At 32.6% G+C, this 20,983-nt stretch overlaps 1 protein-coding gene across 1 annotated transcript; it reads right to left on the bottom strand.

Moving 5' to 3' along the window:
- Window positions 1–10,123: 10,123 nt before the first annotated feature.
- On the bottom strand, window positions 10,124–13,218 carry LOC147390776 (caffeic acid 3-O-methyltransferase 1-like). Its single transcript, XM_086459380.1, has 4 exons — window positions 12,701–13,218; window positions 11,148–11,458; window positions 10,960–11,024; window positions 10,124–10,559 (listed from the first exon to the last, which is right to left on the bottom strand). Exons 1-4 carry the CDS (start codon window positions 13,117–13,119, stop codon window positions 10,263–10,265), a joined length of 1,092 nt encoding a protein of 363 aa, XP_086315506.1. The 5' UTR covers window positions 13,120–13,218; the 3' UTR covers window positions 10,124–10,262.
- Between the last annotated feature and the right edge of the window lie 7,765 nt (window positions 13,219–20,983).

Raw genomic sequence — 20,983 nt, 5'->3', positions numbered from 1 at the left:
TTTGGATAGACAACTCTAGGGTTTCTTGTAAAGAGTTAATTTTGGATTGAAGATAGGATTGAGTAGATTATATACTATAAATGTTGAAGATGATTGATTTTGAGAAGAAAAATCAAGGATTTTTACTGGAAGTTGAAGACGAGAGCATTTGAATCTTTTTCGATTAGTCTATTAAGAAAACTGAGCTCAAGGGAGACTTCTTATCAATTTCAAAATACAAGAGTGTCTCTAATATTCGTCAAATCGTATCATCCAATACATTATTACATTATTAAGCACGGCTTGTACTATGTTTTATTAAATTATTGGATAATAAATTCAGGAAAAATGATTGATTCTGAAAAGAAAAATCAAAGATTTTTCACTAGAAATTGCAGACAAGGGCATTTGGATATTTTTCCATTAATCTATTTGAAAACTAAGCTCGAGGGAGGCTTGTTATCAAAAATTCCAAAATACAAGAGTATCTCTAATATATCTAATATTAAGCATGGTTTGTGCCAGGTTTTATTAATAATGTATCACTTAGATCGAGTAATAATAAGAGACTGTATCGACAACAACTTGACATGACGAGATGCCAGTTTTATTAAAATATTTATATGCTGCATGTACTGCGTGGTGTACAGATAATAAAGGAAAGAGCTAGGACAACACCAACTCTTCCTCGGATAATGGATCCAGCTTTTAAAAATTTTACTAATATCATAGCACTAATCTCTAGGAATTTTATATAATTTCCTACATTTTCAGCTCTATATACGATGGGAGGGCAAACATCAAAAGTTGTGTTGAGGTTAGAAAAATCCAAAGAGTTACGTCAAAGTAACCGTTAAAATATCATTTCTTTTTATCACATTTTATTTTATTAAATATCACAATATGATGGTATGTGCGTTACAAAATTTGTATTTATGTAACGCAAATACAATTTTTTCAAAAAGAAGAAGAACATGGCCGTGATCAAGTCATCCTTCCCAAATTGTGGAATTTTTGTTATTCTAATTAGGGTCGTAGTCTCCTTTTATTGAATATGTCCAAATCATCTTAATCAACTTTCTCCTAATTTATCATCTATTAAAATTACTCATATTTTTTTAATGCTTTTTATGCATGTTTTTTCTTTCTTTTTCCTGTCTTTCCACATATCCATATCAACAACCTAATCTCTATTACACTAAATTTATTAATGTAATGCTTCTTCGTTCTCTATAGCATTCAGTCGAATAAAGCATATGCATTTGTTATATAGCACTTTCGAAGCAAACCCCACCTAAACCATTCCACCTCAAATTTATATGTAAATCTTCCTCAATCTCTCCTTATACGTAAGATGGGTGATAGTAGAAGTGGTCAAATTCCATATTTCTAAACCATCAATTTTTATTGAATATTGTACAACCCTAAATTTACACTCTATGTAAAAATATATAATCGAGAAGTGATGATAATAATAAAAATAAATTTCAAATCAAAATAAAAAGAGCACATGGCACAAAATTTATGTATTTGGGCAAGATTGTCTATGTCCACGGATGAGGGCGCTATTACCTATTATTAATCTTACTTCCTCTAAAACAATTGAAAATCGTTAGTAAAAATCTTAACTGATAATTTATAACCTGCACAAAAATGAAATTGCCCTTGGGAAAAAAGGTATGAAATTGGTTTAAAATCACCCAAGAGTTGAATCTGTTAGTTGGTGTATGGTCCAATACTTGATTTGCAATCCCTTTTTGACATTAGAAATGAAAGCTAGTAGGACTATACACTGTTAGAGTTTTTTTTTTTTTTTTTTAAAGTAAATTCATTAAAAATAAATGAGCAAGTAGCATAAAAGCAGCACTTTTGGATGTATTATTGTTGATTAGTCATCTTAGATATATTTTTTCAAAATATATAGAAAATTCATATAAAATGTTTTATTTAATAAAGGGTTCGGATCAAGTGACAATCCAGTGGACAAGCATTTGTCTTATATGGATTAAAGCTTTTGGAATGGACCAAGTTTTTGTGAGAATGATCTTTATGGTAAGGAAATCATCATCACAACAAATCAGCTCATTTTGAAACTTTTAATCCCATTAAAAGTGTTGAATTATGGCTCAAGACATATTGGGCTCGGTTCAAGTGTGTGTTTTTAGATTGGTCAAGGTAATTTGGGTTGGACTTGTAAATTATGTAAGTAACCCACTTATGTAGTGTTTTAAAAGGGAGTTTATTTTATTTTTTTGTTGTAAGAAGTCTAGCTTCAAGTCTAAATCTTTTCTAGAAAAGAGAAGTAGAGAAAGAAAGAAACCCAATAGAGGAGAGTTTGAGAGGTTTGGAAAAATTAAGATCTAGAAGAAGATAAAGTTAAGTGATAGAGGTGACTCCTTGTATCAATTTGTCATATTTTCTTCATAATGAAATCAAGCTCCAACGCTCATACCTTGTGGACATAACCTTCAGGTGAACCACGTAAGATCTCGTATTGTAGATATTGTGTTCTTACTCTTTTCTTTTTCAAGTTGTTTATCTTCTTTACATTTGCTACTATTAGTTAGGTTTGTCCTTCATTGCCATTATTAAATAAAGTTTTGGAAGGTGTGGCATACAAGGTGTTTGGTGAAATACACAATAAGTGTTTGATCAAATTACTAAGTAAGCTTCGCAAAGGAGTTTACATACACAACAAATGGTATCAGAACCTAAGTTATCTATGGTGTTTGCGATAATGAAAAAGGGTACAACGATGATCAAAAGTTCCAGCGAGGTGAAGTTTGAGGTAAAATCATTCATAATTGTATTCGAGGCATTAAAGCAAAGTCGGAGAACATGTCCAAGGAGACATGGGAGGAGTTAAATTTGAAGGTTATTAGTTTCATTGAGTTGCATGTTTCTAATGAAGTCATGTACAATGTCATGGAAGAAAAGACCATACAGAGAACATGGGATAAGCTTGAAAAGCTTTACATAGGAAAGACTTTGTCCAACAAATTATTCCTTAAGAACTAACTCTAGAGCCTGAGGATGGATGAGGGATAAGATATCATGGAGTACTTGAACACAATCAATCAATGTTTTAGTGATTTGTTGAAGGAAGAAGTAAAGTTTGAAGAAGAAAAAGATAAAATATTATTTTTGTTAAGATCACTTTCTAATTCCTTCAAATATTTTTAGACTACTCTCATGTTTGGCAAAGAAACCCTCAAGTTTGAGAAGGTGGTTGAAGACCTAATCTCTCAGATGACCATGAACAAGTCAAGTGAGAAGGATGCTTAAGGGGAATGACTCATTGCAAATTATTCAAATAATGAGGCCGAACAAAAAAGAAATGAAAATCAAAAGGAAAAAATTATAGATCCCAATCTAGAATAAAAAAAGAAGTCGAGTGCTACTATTGTAGGAAAAAGGGATATTACAAAAGATATTGTAGAAAGTATAAAGCGGAGATAAAAGAATGGAAGAAAGCCGAGTCAAACTCCATATCAAGCATTGCATCATAAGGTAATAGGGGAGCCTTTAGCGACATCTTCGGATAATCTCACCTCCAACTCTTGAATTTTAGATTTTGGGTGTACTTTTCATATGTGTTCCAATTATGATTATTTTGACTCCTATGAACCTCATGATGGTGGAAATATTCTATTGGGTAATAATGCAACATGCAAAGTTATTAGAATGGGTACTGTAAAAATAAAAATATTTTATGGGATTGTTAGAATCTTGGATAGTGTGGGGCACGTGTCGGCACTCAAAAAGAATTTGATATCCTTGGGCACACTCTACTCAAATGGGTATTCATTCTTGACAAATAATAGAACACTCAAGGTGTCTAAGGAGTCATAGTAATAATAAGAGGTGTGAAGCTTATAAATAACTTCTACAAGCTTTCAGGGAACACAATTCTATATGGAGTTGCAATATCCACGGAAGAAAATTCTAGCAAGGATGAAACTCAACTTTGGCACTTAAGACTTGGTTATATGAGTAAAAAAGCAATGCAAGAGTTACACCAACGACAATTGTTAAATGGTGTTAAAGCATACAAGCTATAATTTTGCAAATTTTGTGTGATGGGAAAGCAAAGTAAAATGTCTTTCAAGGTTGAAAACAAATGAATCAAGAGTAATGGATGCTAGATTATATTCATTCTAATGTATGGGGGGGCACACTTACTAAATCAAAAGGTGGAACTCGCTACTTTGTCACTTTCATTGATGAATTTTAAAAAAATGTCTAAATCTACTTTATGAAGGAGAAATTTGATGTCTTTGCTAAGTTTGTGGAATGATAGACCAAGGTAGAAAATCAAATAGAAAAAAAGTCAAATACTTGAGAAACGACAATGGGGGTAAGTACAAAGATGATAAGTTCTTGAAGTTTTGTAAAAAAGAAAGCATCACAAGGTATTTCACCATGAAAAAAATCCTCAACAAAATGGCACAGTCGAGAGGATGAATAGAACTCTTATGGAGAGGAAGAAATGTATGAGACTACATACGGACTTGCCCGAATCATTTTGCGCGGAATCGATTAACCATGCTTGTTATTTGGTTAATCGACCACCATGGACGGAAAAGGAAGTGAACTACTCTACATTGAGGGTGTTTGGATGCAAGGCATATGTTCTTATTCCAAGTGATGAGCGAAACAAGTTACAATCAAAATTACTCGAGTACATCTTCTTCGAATTCGAGAAGTGATTCAAGCTTTGAGATCCGGTAACCCAAATATGAAATATTCAATGAATATTTAGGTTTCTTCCTAAAATTAGGTAACTTTTACTTCAAAAACATGATCCATTGTCACATGATGTTATAATAAAAAAAATTAAAAGAACTTTTACAAAAAAAAAAAGATAATAAATAAATAAATTTTTTCCGTAGATTTGAACTTGGATGTGATCTGAAATTTAAATTTAAGAATATATAGATGTTCATTTTCAAAGCATGGATAAAACCTGAAAATAATAATTTTATTTATTTTAAATCTAGTCTAGACATGAATTTTAGGGGTTATCTTACTAAGCATGTGAACCTAACAATTAAAATCTTACTAAATTTGATCATTTTCCATTAGTTTGCAAGAGAATACCTAAGGTCAAGGGGGCATGTCATCAATTTTAAAACACGTGAGGTGTCTCAAATATTCAACAAATTGTAGAGGGGTATGTGAAAAATCAACCAAAAATTGGACCAATCCTTTTACAAACCCGATCAGGTCATTATTCAAATCGATTTAATCGATTGAATCGGATGGGTCAATTGATTTTTTCAAAAGTGGATTTTTTTGGTTAACTCAACCCCTAGAAACAAATGGATTTAGTCCAGCCTAATCGGACTAGCCGGTCCAAACTGATTTTTAAAACACCAGTCGTAACATTTTTAATAAAATCACTTATCGTGTTTATTCATAATATAATGGTGTGATAATACAAGTTTGTATTTTAATTGGCCCTTCCCAAACCCGGCCATTAGACATGCTGGGTTTGGAAAAAGATTTTGAAGCCCAATTAGTACGATTTAGCCCATTAAAGGTCCAAATCATACTTGATCCAAACCCATTTGGGCTTGAACCAATTAATTGGATTGAAGATAAGATTGAGTAGATTATGGGAAATGTAGCAACAAACATATATTTTGGCAAAACATTTTTCAAAACATGGGTTAGAGGTTTTGGAATGGGCTGATTTTTGGTGAGGATGATCTCTACGGTGAGCAGATCATCATCACCAAAAATCAGCCCATTCCAAAACTTCTAACCCCATCAAAAATGGTTTACAAAAAGTGGATGGTCCACGATTTTTCAACTTGTAAACTGGGGCTAGAAGTTTTGGAATGGGCTGATTTTTGATGAAGATGATTTCCTCACCGTAGAGATCATCCTCACCAAAAATCAGCCCATTCCAAAACCTCTAACCCATGTTTTGAAAAATGTTTTGTCAAAATGTTTGTTGCTGAACGGGATCCGTAGATTATATGCTATGGATGTTGAAGATGATTGATTCTGGGAAGAAAAATCAAGGATTTCTACTAGAAGTTGAAGACAAGGGCATTTGGATCTTTTTCAATTAGTCTATCAAGAAAACTGAGCTCAAGGGAGATTTCTTATCAATTTCAAAATACAAGAGTGTCTCTAATATTTGTCAAATCGTATCATCCACTAAATTATTATATCTTTAAGCATGGCTTGTACTACATTTTATTAAATTATTGGATAATAAATCCAGGAAAGATGATTGATTCTGGAAAGAAAAATCAAGGATTTTTCACTAGAAGTTGAAGACAAGACAAGGGCATTTGTATTTTTCCCTAGAAGTTGAAGACAAGAGTATTTGGATTTTTCACTAGAAGTTGAAGACAAGACAAGGGCATTAGTCTATTAGAAAACTAAGCTCGAGGGAGACTTGTTATCAAAAATTCAAAATACAAGAGTATCTCTAATATATCTAATATTAAGTGCCTGGTTTTACTAATAATGTATCACTTGGATCGAGTAATAAGAGGCTGTATCGACAACAACTTGATATCACGAGATGCCTCGTTTTATTAAATTATTTATATGCCTGCATGTACTGTGTGGTGTACAGAATAATAATAAAGGAAATGCTAGGACAACACTAACTCTTCCTCAGATAATGGGTCTAGCTTTTAAAAAATTTACTAATCCCTAAATTAATTGCACTAATCTCTAGGAATTTTATATAATTTCTTACATTTCAGCTCTATACATGATGGAGGGACAAACATCAGAAGTTGTTTGAGGTTAGAAAAATCCAAAGAGTTATGTCGAAGTAACTGTTAAAATATCATTTCTTTTTATCACATTTCATTAAATATCACAATATGATCAACAGAAAGAAGAAGAGCATGGACATGATCAAGCCATCCTTCCCAAATTATGGATTTTTGTACAAGAACAATAAGGCCTTATCCCTAAGATTTAAGATTGGTTAAACAAAATTTGCTCCCCCATTCCATTCTACAGAGTCAAGTAGTTTGTTATTGAAAGGCATGAATTCATATTTTCTCTTACTATCTCCATCCACATTAGTATAAGTTCTCCTCTTGTTTTGTTGAGATCTTTAACTTGAATGTTTATTTTAATTAAGATCGTAAACAACCTATATTGAATATGTCCAAACCATCTTAATCAACTTCCTCCTAATTTATCATCTATTTAAATTACTCTTACATTTTCAAATGCTTGCTATGTTTTTTTTTTTCCTTTCCTAGTATTTCCATGCATCCGTATCAATAACTAAGGTAGTCTTGCTATCACCTTAAATGTTTTATTTTTTTTCAATTTGATTAGTATTTGACTGTTACCTGGCACTTTAGAAGCAACCCCCATTTCAAATTTATATGTAAATCTTCCTCAATCTCTCATTACGTGTAAAATGGGTGCTAATAGAAGTGGTCAAACTCCATATTTCTTGACCATCAATTTTTATTGAACATTTTCTTTTAGAAACATGATAACTCTGTTTGTAGAGGACCATGACCTAGTCCATCAGGTATTCCATAATACAGGCCCAACCCAGGTATCTCAGCCATACCCGACAAGATTAATCCATAACCACTTGCATCGACCCACACAACACATGTGGCATTTTAATCAAGAAATGATACTTAGTTTCAAACTCACAACCTAGAGGAGCAAACTCTAGTTGTTGGTCTTACTACTTAGGCATACCCCTAGTGGGCAACATTCTATAACCCTAAATTTACAATTAAAAAAAAAAAAAATATATATATATATATATATATATATATATATATATAACAATAAAAATAAATTTCAAATCAAAGTAGAAAGAACACATGGCGCAAAATTTTTGTATTTGAGCAAGATCACAATTTTCTTGAAAGCCAGGGTGCTCTTAATTTTACTTCCTTTAAAAACAATTGAAAACCGTTCGTGAAAATCTTAACTAAGAATTTATAGTCTAAACAAAGATGAAATTGCACGCCCTTGGGGATCATTGGTGTATAATCCAATACAAAGTAAGATTATACAACAAAAACAAAAAATAAAAAAAGCAAGTTCATTAAAAATAAATTAGCAGAGAGCATACTTGCATCACTTTTGAATGTATCATTGTTAATTAGTTGTCTCAAATATTTTTTTTTTAAATATAAAGAAAATTTATATAAAAATTAAATTTAATAAAGGGTGGGATTTTGTGACAATTCTTGTTTGACAATCCAGTTGACATCCGGCCATTTGTGTTATATGGGTTAGAAGTTTTCGAATGGGCTGATTTTTTATGATCATCCTCTTAAAAAAATCAATACATTCTAAAAAGTTTAACCTCATAAAAAATAAGTTAATAATAAAAATTGATGATCAATGATTATTCAACTTGTAAACCACTTTTGATAGGATTAGAAGTTTCAAAATGGGTTGATTTTTTGTGAGAATGATCTCCTCGCCATAGCTATCATCTTTGCACACACACACACACACACACACACACAAAATTTAATTAAAAAAAAAAAAAAACTTCTAACCTTATAGAACAAGTAGTCGTCAATTGGATTGAAACCAGATCCCAACCCTTTAATAAAATTAGTTAATGTGGGCACTGTTGTGAAGATATTAATTAGTAAGAGTTGCCTTTTTATATTATTCTTATTGTAAATCAATTTAATACAATGTGAAAAAAGCTCAAATTTGATGGCTTTGGGCTGTCAAATTTCATAAAATTCGACGGACCAAAAGACCGTCAAATTGGTGTCAAATTTTTTTTTTTCAATGAGTCAAAAGTGTCAAATTAATGAAGGATGAGAGAAATTCGACAGCTCTAAGCCGTCAAACCTAGGAGCATCAAGAATTTTGATAGTCCTAGACTGTCAAAATTGAGTTTCTAAAATTCGTGGGCCTTGGCCCATCAAAATATTATGTCGAATTTTCTAATTTTCACGTAGTGTAATTATGGCAACTGAAAACCAAATAATCAGAGATTACTCTTTAAGGAAAGATTAATAAAGGTTTGTGATACTATCACACTATTCTATTATGAATAAACATCATAAATGATTTTATTACAAAGTCATAATCAATGTTTTAAAAATCAAACCAATCATTGACCCGGATGACTAAATGGGTCGGTCCAAAGCGGTCCGATTAGTGGGTCTAACTGGTTGGACCCAAATATGAAATATTCAATGAATATTTAAGTTTCTTCCTAAAATTAGGTAACTTTTACTTCAAAAACATGATCCATTGTCACATGATGTAGTTTATAAGGTTTTAAGAACTTTTATAATAAAAAAATTAAAAGAACTTTTACAAAAAAAAGATAATAAATAAATAAATTTTTTCCGTAGATTTGAACTTGGATGTGATCTGAAATTTAAATTTAAGAATATATAGATGTTCATTTTCAAAGCATGGATAAGGCCTGAAAATAATAATTTTATTTATTTTAAATCTAGTCTAGACATGAATTTTAGTGGTTATCTTACTAAGCATGTGAACCTAACAATAAAAATCTTACTAAATTTGATCATTTTCCATTAGTTTGTATGAGAATACCTAAGGTCAAGGGGGGCATGTCATGAATTTTAAAACACGTGAGGTGTCTCAAATATTCAACAAATTGTAGAGGGGTATGTGAAAAATCAACCAAAAATTGGACCAGTCCTTTTACAAACCCGATCAGGTCATTAGTCAAACCAATTTATTCGATTGAATCAGATGGGTCAATTGATTTTTTCAAAAGTGGATTTTTTTGGTTAACTCGACCCCTAGAAACAAATGGGTTTAGTCCAGCCTGATCGGACCAGCCGGTCCAAACCGATTTTTAAAACACCAGTCGTAACATTTTTAATAAAATCACTTATCATGTTTATTCATAATATAATGGTGTGATAAAATAAGTTTGTATTTTAATGGGCCCTTCCCAAACCCGGCCATTAGACGTGCTGGGTTTGGAAAAGATTTTGAAGCCCAATTAGTACGATTTAGCCCATTAAAGGTCCAAATCATACTTGATCCAAACCCATTTGGGCTTGAACCAATTCCAATTAATTCACATCCTATGTTCACTAATCTCAACAAATTGAACCCTTGAAAGTCTATGAAAACTCCATCAGATCTGTCTTTCAAATTGAAGGACGTATACATATATATATATATTAAAGAAAAACTTTGTTTCAAAGAAATCTTACATAAGGTGACCCCTCAACAACTTTTATTTGATAGTAAGATACAATCATAATGATTTCAAAACCACAAGCATAACCACTGAGAATCCAAACCAGAACTCAAATCTATTTACAAAACTCCATGATCCAAGTGCCATAAGCACAACAAATAACTCGAAAACCAGCAAATCCAGCTCCCTTTGCCAACCCCTCGAAGTCTTTTTCGGTCCTCTCTTTACCACCGGGGTTATGAGCCAGCATGATGTTGTCGAGTTGGAAGACACCATGGGCAGCAACATTAGTCTCGGGGAATTCAGGAAGAATTGATTCCGCTATGATCACCTTTCCATTGCTTGGCAATGCTTCATAGCAATTCTTTAAAAATTTCAAACTATGTTCATCGCTCCAATCGTGAAGAATCCACTGCAAGTTGATTGATCAGAATCATTAAATTCCAAGCTAATGCATTTTGGATTGGTATACTAACCAACGAAGAACACAAATAACAATAGGTCCCGTCATGGGTACCAAAACCTTGGATCCAACAAACCAAGATTATATACACACACACACACACACACACACACGTGTGTGTCAACAATTCACAATGGATTGCGGTGGCAATATCATCGCAATCCCTGTTGTTGGAATCCATGTGACCACTCAATTGAAATGGTCCGTGACGTTTGGGGATCAAGGATATAAATAAAGGTTTCCTAGAGATATATACTGATTACTTAGGGATTCATTTCTTGGGAATCCCTATAAATATCTTCTCATCGCACTGCCAACCTAATAATAGTTTTAGAGAAATCAAATGTACCTTCATGAAAATTGCATCTCCTTTTGGAACACTCACAAACATGTCTCCCCCAACGTGCTCGACACCTGCATCAAAACCAATTAAGTATTTTAAAAAAAAAAAATTTGAACCAATAACACGATGGATCATGCAATCTAAAATTGATTGTTCCAAGAAACCGAAAACTGGGACTAGAGGTTAGACTTTACCAGGATAGGATGTTGCATCTTCGATCACATGAGGCAAATCAAAATTAATGCCCTTAATGTTAGGGTACTTAGAAATGATCATGTTAACCGTGGCTCCAGTTCCACCACCAACATCGACGACTGATTTCAAGCCCTCGAACCCTTTGTATGTCTCGAGAATCTTCTTCATGGTTATGGTAGAGTGACCAGACATTCCCCTATTGAAAACCTTATTGAATCGAGCATCAGTTCCATGGTACTCGAACGCGGTCATTCCATAGGCTTTGTTAAATGGAACCCCACCTTCAAGAATTGCATCTTTCAAGTGGTACCTACATTGAAGTGAACATAAACACATCAACCACCAAAGAAATTGGATCGTAGGGCCGTCAATAGATCGGGTTCGAATCCCAATCTTTCTTCAATCTCTACTCCCAAAATAATGGAATCCCCTCCCAAAATGTTGGAAAATCACTTATATTAAGTTATTTTTCTTTCTTAAATAAGTTTTTTTTTTAATGCGATATTGATGCTTACTTCAATTAGAGTACAATAATGCAATATCAAATAAACTAAAATGTTGGTACAATTGCAAAATATATCAGCAATCTTCAAAGTAGAAGAAATTCTATTTTAATTCTTAAATATACGTTAAATATTTATTATTATAAATAATAATAATGATAATATGATTAATATGAGAAAATGCTACCAAACCATATATGAGTATGAGTCTAATTAGTTGATATAAATTTACCTTAAATCTTTATAAATTATCAATTTTAAATCTTAAAAAACAAAAAAATTATGATATAGTAAACAAGGATAGAGTGGGAAAAAAAAAAAAAAGGGAAAAAAGTCAGTGTTTATGAACACTGCACCTTAAAATAATTTTGAACTTGGTGGTAGGAGAGATTGTGACACGTAGCGCTACGATATCTTTATAAATATTTTTATAAAGACGTCTTCATCATAGCCTAGCTTTGCTATGTCCCCAAACCATTAATGAAGCATAGCCACTAAATTTGACTTTTACCAACCTTACCTCACAGAAGTTTGGCAGAATTTTAGGATATTTATTTGACTCTCTAAGCGGTTGATTGACTATATTGTGTGATCACAGAATGTGTGGTCCCACAACAATTACTTTTCATCATGTTAAAAATTGACGGTGGATATCAAAACTACAGGAATTATCCTGTCTAGGTTCTCTCTTTTCAAACAAATTTATGGATACAGATTCTATTGGCACACCAAATTTTACTTACAACACACCATTTCTTTTCAAACTAAATGTTTGTTTATATATATATAAGAAGCACTATCTTTTTGAAAGAGAGAGTAAAGTTGCTGATCAGGTACTCCAGGGAGTTGGTTAGGTGCACTAACCCCATGGGCTTTATCAATGATCTCTAACCGTAGTGAATGAAAACTGACCAAATTAAATGGTTAGAAATCACCAATCAAGTTGATCTAAGCCAATGGACCTGAAAGAGTTCATACCACGTGCTTCTGGAAAGATCAAAGAAGAATGGAGAAGTACAGAATCAAATTTCTTAATTTAAAATTCTTACCAGCTTTCCATGAGCACCTTGTCTTGATTCATAAGCACCAAAGGAGCTATAGACACACCATCTTCATTCTTAACCAAGAATTTACAAACTGGTGCAAGACCATATAGTCTCTCAACCTTGCCATCGTCTAACGTGCGCAGAGTGCAAGTTAGTACTTTGTAGCTAGCAAGGAGGCGTAGGATACGGTCAAGCATAACAGGCGCATCAGGGTTATTGGTGTGTAGATGAGAAACTATTTCAGAAGTGGTGATGTGCGCACCCGGGCCCGCTTTAGCGATGATCTCGAGGATATCGAGTTCAACAGCTGATTTCAAGACCATGGGAAGGACTGAAGCACTCGCTAATTGCATGGCGTAACTACATGCTTCTTCTTCTTCTTCATGGGTGAGGGTTTTGGTTTGGTTTTGGGTTGAACCCATGTTGTTGATGGGTGATTTTGGTGTGTTGGAAGTGTTTTCAGAGAGATTTTGGAGGAGAAGGTTTGGAGATGGAGTAATGTAGTGGGTGTGGGTTAGAATAATGTGTATATAAAGAGGTTTGCTCACCCACCCAGCCAAGTGGACCCCCACCACCACACTTTCTTAGAAACAAAGTGTGGTGGTTGGGATCTCAAGTGTCTGCTATAATCGATTTGATTTAAACAGGATAAAAGTCTTATTTAAATATATAAAATGTTATGAACTAAGCTTTTAATATATTTATCTAAAAGGTAAAATTGTTTATTTTAATTTTAATAATTTAATGAAATAGATTGCACTCATCATTTGTGCTCACTGCACCCACTTTAAAAGCATCATGGGAATTGGAATGGGATGTACAGAGGTCAGTGGGTGCGAACATAAATGGTGAGTACAAATAAAATAATTTTAAATTTTAAAGAAAAATATTAACGTTAAAGACTTTATAAAGACATTAACATTTTCTAATATTATATTTTTTTAAATATTTTTAATATTTATTATAAAAAATATAAATATTAATTATATAAATAAATATTAATTATATATAAAAAATTAATATACTCTTTATCTTTTTCACTAAATAATAAAAGAAATAGAGGTATTATTGAAGAAAAAAATAGTATTAAATAATGCTAACGTCTTCATAAAGTCTTGAACATTAATATTTTCTAATTTTAAAAATATTTTTATAATTTTTTATTTTATTAAAATAAATGAACAATGAGACGAGGAATGAATTACGCACAAGCCTTTAGAAAAGGGTATTTTGATATTTTTATCTAGATTAATATATTTTTTTAAATTATATTTTTCTTTTTCTTTTAAGGATATATATAAAGATAAAATTACATTGATGTCGATTCAATTTACATAAGTACTTTATTTATGTAAATAGATAAATTTTTGCTTTTATCTAAATATTTTTGAAAAAAAAATTTGTGAATAGAGGGTTGATCCCCTACTTCACGGCATTTTAATGACGTTACCCATACACAAGAATTTTCAACACATGGCAAACTCATTGGGACCCACAAGTGAATTTTGGACCTTTTTCTTTTTGATGATCTATGAGTCTAAAATCAGCTTGATTGTGTTGACTGAACAAATTTTATGTTGGACTTTCTTAATGGGCACGTGGGTGGCCTTCATGCATATAAATTATAACAATAAGGGTAAATAATGGGTGCAGTTTATGACTTTCACTGACCTTTGCAGTTTATAATTTCTCAACTCTTATTATAGAGATCCATACTTCCATTTATTAATGGAAAGAGATTTTATTAAAAAAAGATTATTTCAATTTTGTAAGATGACGGGAATTTATATTTCTTCACTTATCCATCACTTAATTTACTTCATTTTTTACATTATATATCTTTATGAGTTTATTCATTTCTATTAAATTGCCATGACATGTAATAAATCATTTCTCTTAGAATAATGATGAATGCACACCGTCTTGGTACCCAATGGTACACACGTGGCTGACATGGCAAAGGCATCCCAATGAAACAATCTATGATTCCTTACCCTTGCCATGTCAGCCGCATACTAAAATCACGTATCAAGATCATGTACATTAATCACGACTCTTTCTCTTATGTCCTATAGACAGGGATTTGGACTTTGTCCAGTCAGTCCATAGATCATGGTCTTGTCCAAAGATTACTCTCAGGGCATGTGCAACGCCCACAAATCACACACATCAGATAAATAAGGGTGCACTCTCGCAGGGTAGCCCTTGAGGAATTAATGCTCATACTGGATATCGAACTCACAACCTATAGGCATTAATCGTTTATCGGTCCAAAATTGCTATTAAGCCAATCCCTTAGGATTATCTCTTCTGCTATATTATTTTATTATATTTGACTAATTCATCTTACATCATCATGGTTTTCACATTTTGAGTTTCACTTTAATTTCCTTACAAGAATTTTTTTTTTTTCTTAATGATTTTAGATTCAAGCACTTTATCTTTGAGTATCATTTACTTTCTCTCTCTCTCTCTCGTATAAAGTATTGGTTGGGATATGGTAATTAGTAAAAAGATCTCACTAAAAAGTGTACGTAATCCCAATCATTTAAACACGAAATTCAATAATGGAGAATAACAAGTATCTTGACAATACACATTAATGTTAATATTTATCTTGACAATAAGTCCATGTAGTGCTCTCACCACATATGAAAGAGAGACATATTATAAAATAATAACTTCTCAACCTTGTTGAGCTCATGATTTAGATTTGATTTTTCCTTTTTTAAATGGCCTAATCCAAGTCATTAAAAATGAACTATCATTGAACCCCCCCAATTTTTTAATAGTGGGACTTCACCGTTTTATTGATGCAGCTCTTTCAAAACGTCGAAACAACGCTATAGGGAGTTATAGGAAATTTGCACTATAGAGGATCCGCTCCCAAAATCCAACAACCGGATTGATTACATGTTTACATTGTCAGGATCATGGGTTTTTTCATCAGGTACTACAACCCCCACCCCCAAATGCATGTCTCAAACATGAGTCAATATTAGTGGGTCGGTAGACTCTCTTCTAGAGTAACTTTGTTGTCTTTTTTATATCAATCTTTTATTTCGCTCAAGCCTAAAAAGACTCAAGATTCATATTAAGAGATGATTATATAGTTAATTTATTCACGGACTGTCAACCTCATCTAATTAATCTATTTATTTCAGCCTTGGGATAGGCAAAATATATTGTAAAAGAAGCATTGTACAAACAATAACCTATTATTTAATATTAATCGATATAATTGAAGATATTTGTGTTAAGTTTCTTCTATTATACTTTAAGCAATGATAATTCATGAAAGTTGACTTGTCATTTTCAAAATGATATGCTACCAACTCTAATATACAATTTATCAAATTGACCAACGGAGGATCTTTGTGTTCTTAGGTCAAAATCGGAGAATTAGATAATCATCTTCCTCAATCTTTTGAACTATTTGATGCACACCTTACATCATATCGCATTACTAGAGGTCGTACAGACAGGCTCTTTAGGGTTTAAGTGACTAAAAGAGGAAAATAATAAAATTAAAAGAATATTATTAAAAAATCTTCAAAATTGAAAGATTAAAAGAAGAAATATAGTAAAGTAAAAGGGGTATTATTAAAAAAAATTGGGTAAGAAGAGTAAAAATAATATAATTAAATAGGGATGAGGAAAATAATAAAATGAGTCATTGTAATTGGATATGATGTCTATCCCCCACAAATGGGTCCAACCGTTGTATTTTATTATGTAAATCTCCTTCGTTGATTTAATTTCTTACATTAATATAAAATAAATATATATTATATGATGAGTCCAAAGATCTCCCAAGTCAGATACTAATCTTAATTAGTATGGATGAGCTCCATAACACATGGATGACCCTCACATGCTGATCTCATGCTCCTCCAATTTTAACTAGAAATCAAAAGATAGCAGCTAGTGTTGATTTCTCCTAATGTGCTGTATTACACGACCAAACTACCAAATAAGATGAGGGGAAGATGTTCCAAAGTATACAAAATTGAGAAGTTTTGTGGGTTCTACTTAAAGATCAAACTCTTCCCCACCAAAGAAAAATAAAAAAGGTCCCTATCTCACCTACTTTGAAAGATAGAGAGAAGAAAAGGCGATCCCCTTCGCTTTCGAAGGTTATGATTTTCGTTGAGTCAAACCTATAGATACAAAATTTCATCTAAAAAAGGGGTTAATTACACTTTCTCCCCTTATAATTTGGCATAATTTCATGTTAATCCCTAATATTTTGATAATTACACTTACCTCCCCTTCTACAGATGATGTTAAAGTTCATATATTATTTTACTAGTTTACCCTCTCATTTTATCTTACTTTATAATAAATAAATTTTAAAATTATAAAAATGTCATTGAATAAGTATTTACAAGAAGACTTATTTATTCACAAGAGTATTTTTGTTTATAAAAAGGAAAAAAAATAACATTTTAAAAAGGGTAAAACGATCTTTATAAAAGGAAAAAAAAAAATCAAATTTTAATTATTTGGTTGATGGGAAGTAGATGAAAAGGGATCGATTGAATTCATTAGATTACGAATAATGCCCCCCCCCCCTTGACATACGTCGGCATCAAAGAATCATATATCATTTGTCTCAAGATATGTAGAATCATAAAATTTTTCTTATGCATCCTTCAACAAATGATCTATGGTTATGTGATGAAGGTGTCAGATTACCACAACAATAAAGGAGGTAAGTGCAATTGTGATAACATTAGAGGGTCAACTTAGAATTATTCCAAACAATAGCGGGTGAAAGTGTAATTTACCCGGAAAAAAATTCCAACTTATCTTACCAACTTTGAAAAGATAGGGAGGACAAGATGCGCAACCTATAAAGACGAACGACTTTGATCAACAATGACTTTCAAACACTCTATTTATCATTATTGGAAGGTATAAAAAAAAAAAAAAAAAAAAAAAGGCAAAAAAAGAAAACAAATCGACAATAAATTATCATCACTTAGAGAGAAAAATAGCACACCATATTAAGCCTACCTTACTCACCAACCCTCCACCAACCGTGTCAGAAAGAATGGGATTTTCTAGAAAAACAAATAAATTTTTATTCTAGAAAAAAAGACTATGACCCATAACTTAAAAGTGCCATGTGACACCCACTATCAGCCCACAATGTTTGAGGCTTTCAATTAAACCAACGGCTAAGATTGAGGATAAGATAAAGGGGTTTTCTATAGAATTTGCTTAAAGTAATTATTTTGAACTTATCTATGTGTTTTTCCTAACATCCTGGAGAGTCAAATTTGATTTCAGGTAAGAAAAGTATTTCCATGAATATTTGAACCCTTATTACATAAAGAGTCCTGATAATATGACTCACCAAATGGCATATTCAAATGACTCCATGATTTGGACAAGTTTGGAACCATAGATCTATACGTCGTGGGATACATGATTCTCTCTGGATACACTTTTTTATGAGGAAGTGCAATCGTGTGTATCCTAAGGTATATATGTATATATTATATCCAAGCTTGTTACGTCATGGAGTCATTAGAATATGCCACTTGGCGATTTATACTATCACGACTCTACAAAAACAAACAAGAAAAGTAGTTTAAATGATCTGGTTTTGATAGAGGAATATTTAAAAATCCAGTCGGATTTTATATCTTCTAATTTCATGTTTGACACACAATGTGAAATGTTGGACATTACAATTTTCTAGTGATACCTATTAGGGTTACTTGATAACGGTTATAATAGAAAAGATTATAAGGTTGAACAACAATTATGGGCCTAAATAGCGGCAGATCACTTAGTGGTATTTGTACTCCATTACTTAAAAAAGAGAAAAAAACTCTCATATTCCATGACATTGATTTGATTGCACTAAAAAATTATAAATAAATAAATAAAATTATACTCCTACCTTAGAATGAATTTTGATTTTTTTTTTTTTAATTCCCCCTCTTCTCTCATGACATGACGTGTGCACAGAATCATAGATTTTTTTCCACAAATACAACTACATATATTTATGGGGATGTGCAATTATATTTCTCAAGGAAAGATTTATGGTTCTATGCACATCCCACGTCAAGAGAATAGAGGAGGGGGGGAGGGGGGGGGGGGTGTTTTCTTTTTCATTTGTCTAGATGGGTACGACAAAAGAGATAAAGATGCAATTGATAAGGATTTAAACCAAAAAATAAAAAAGGAGAGAAGGTATTGTTATAAGATTAGGATGCAACTGACAAGGTTGCGCTACGAGTTGAAGTCACACGCTCAATAGCTATGATCCCTCTACAATAGATTCAGGTAGGCAACAGTCACAAATCGCCGACGCTGACAAAGTGTTAAAGTAAGAATCAATGTTAAGTTGTAGCCAATTGTTGATTAAGCAAAAAAGAAGATCAGAATCACATACTCATTCCTAAGTAAGAAGAATGGGAAGAGACTAAGGGACTGGCTTCTTGGGATAAGTCAAAAAGCACGATCCTTGAGCACACAAGCCAATCAGAATCAAAGCACGCTTGTCAATCTTTGAGCGGGAGTCATCTGATCTGTCTATGGCCTTGACCAAGAAAAGGCTCACTACAGGAAAATTGATTTATACCAATGGGATTTAGCGATGGTGAAATTGTATCCGTCGGTGTAGAAGACTATAGTGCTACGTCACAACTAATGATGTTGTCACACTCTACTTGCGTGACGAAGCCTTTTGTATTCAAATCTGCACACAAACCCTCTTCTTCTTGACATATTGTTTAGAATCGTGATGAATGCACGTAGTTACGTGTACCAAAATCACATGCATTCGTCATTATTCTATTATTTAATATTAATAAATTAAACATTAATTTTTTTTAAACATGACAAACCTAATTACATAACCATAAAATCATGATCTCTCTCACCTATTAGCTTTCATCTTAATAACTTAATATACCAATGGATCATTATCTCGAAATCAAATATGATACTTAAGATTTGAATCGAGATCTAGAATCTAATGTGGATTGAACGTGTTATCTTATCAATATAATTATTCTCTTGATATGAGAAACAAAATCCTCAAATTCTTTTGGTGAAACCTTGGTTTATTATTATTATTATTATCAATGATCCCTCATTTTTTTATATTTTAAAATGAGGAAAGAAAAATAACATCTTGGACTTTTCCTTCCAACCCATGGTTTTAAAACTCGGTTTTGTGTCTCGTCTAGTCCAGACCCGATACAAAGTCGTCTTGGACGAGTTTTTCAATACGTTTAAGTCGTCTCGTTCAAAAAATTGAACGTGAGGTATCAAATCTTAGTAAAAAAAATTGACTTGTGAGTTGATCTCGTTCAGCTTTGATACCGAGTTAACTCGGGCAATTCGTCTAGGTCCCGAACGAGTTTTAAAACCATGTTCCAACCTAAAACTTCTCACTATTTTCTCATCCTGTTTCTAGCTTTTTTTTTTTCTTTTGGACCCAACTCAACAACCGATTTGGTTCTTTCCAAGTAGAGTTGCCACGTAAGCCGAAGAAAGTTTTTTTCTTTTTTCTTTATATGTGAGCTACCATCTGCCAATTCAAACTTGAATTGGTTTTCTCTAAAATCGCTGATTTGGACTGATTCTCCTCATCACAGTTGACTTACCCTTCAATCTCAGCCGTCTGATTAACAACTAGTGGATGAACAATTCCCACGTGCATCTCCTCCCCCACTCGAAAATCAGCTTCTGCCACACACGTAACAAAATCAAGATGTTTTGGACTCCATTTGCTAATTAATTTTCTTATTGATACGTGGGCAAGATGATCGATCGCCATCAAAAGAGTCGTTATTCATATATATTGATGACCTTCATTCGTATCCTATTGGTTGATGGAAACGAGATCCAACTTCATTGGCTTCAAAATTAATATCTAAGAAGGAACAATGGGAATCAATGTTGAGTTATCGACACACATTCTTCCATAAAATTGTGGTCTATTGTGTATCAACCCCCTATATGGCCTAAGGCTGCCCAACCAATCTTGCCCCCCCCCCCCCCAATAACCTATTTCCCCCTCGAAGTCGTCACAATTGTGTCCATGTTCTGGTCATGAAATAAATCAAAAAATGGATTTTGGTTCAAGAATAAAAATCTTATTGGAACTACTTCAATCGAGCTCTATTTGTAATCAAAAATCTGTCATGTCCCCTCCTGGGACACGACCTGACATGTCATTTCTTTGTAAAATGTAATATATGACTCATAACTCAATTATGGGGAAATTAAAATCTGAACTAACATAGATAAATACTCAAA

The sequence above is a fragment of the Akebia trifoliata genome, chromosome 11 (genome assembly GCF_017979445.1).
Source record: "Akebia trifoliata isolate Shusen 1 chromosome 11, ASM1797944v1, whole genome shotgun sequence".
NCBI lineage: Eukaryota > Viridiplantae > Streptophyta > Magnoliopsida > Ranunculales > Lardizabalaceae > Akebia > Akebia trifoliata.
Note: the sequence above shows the minus strand (reverse complement) of the source record. Positions and strands in the feature narration are given on the sequence as shown.

Excerpts from the sequence above, each read along its gene's own strand:
- LOC147390776 (XM_086459380.1), bottom strand. The coding sequence starts at position 13,119 with ATGGGTTCAACCCAAAACCAAACCAAAACCCTCACCCATGAAGAAGAA. Across the intron at positions 11,459-12,700 it reads AAGGTGCTCATGGAAAGCTG|GTACCACTTGAAAGATGCAA; the intron begins GTAAGAATTTTA and ends ACTTCAATGTAG. Across the intron at positions 11,025-11,147 it reads AGATGCAACATCCTATCCTG|GTGTCGAGCACGTTGGGGGA; the intron begins GTAAAGTCTAAC and ends GTTTTGATGCAG.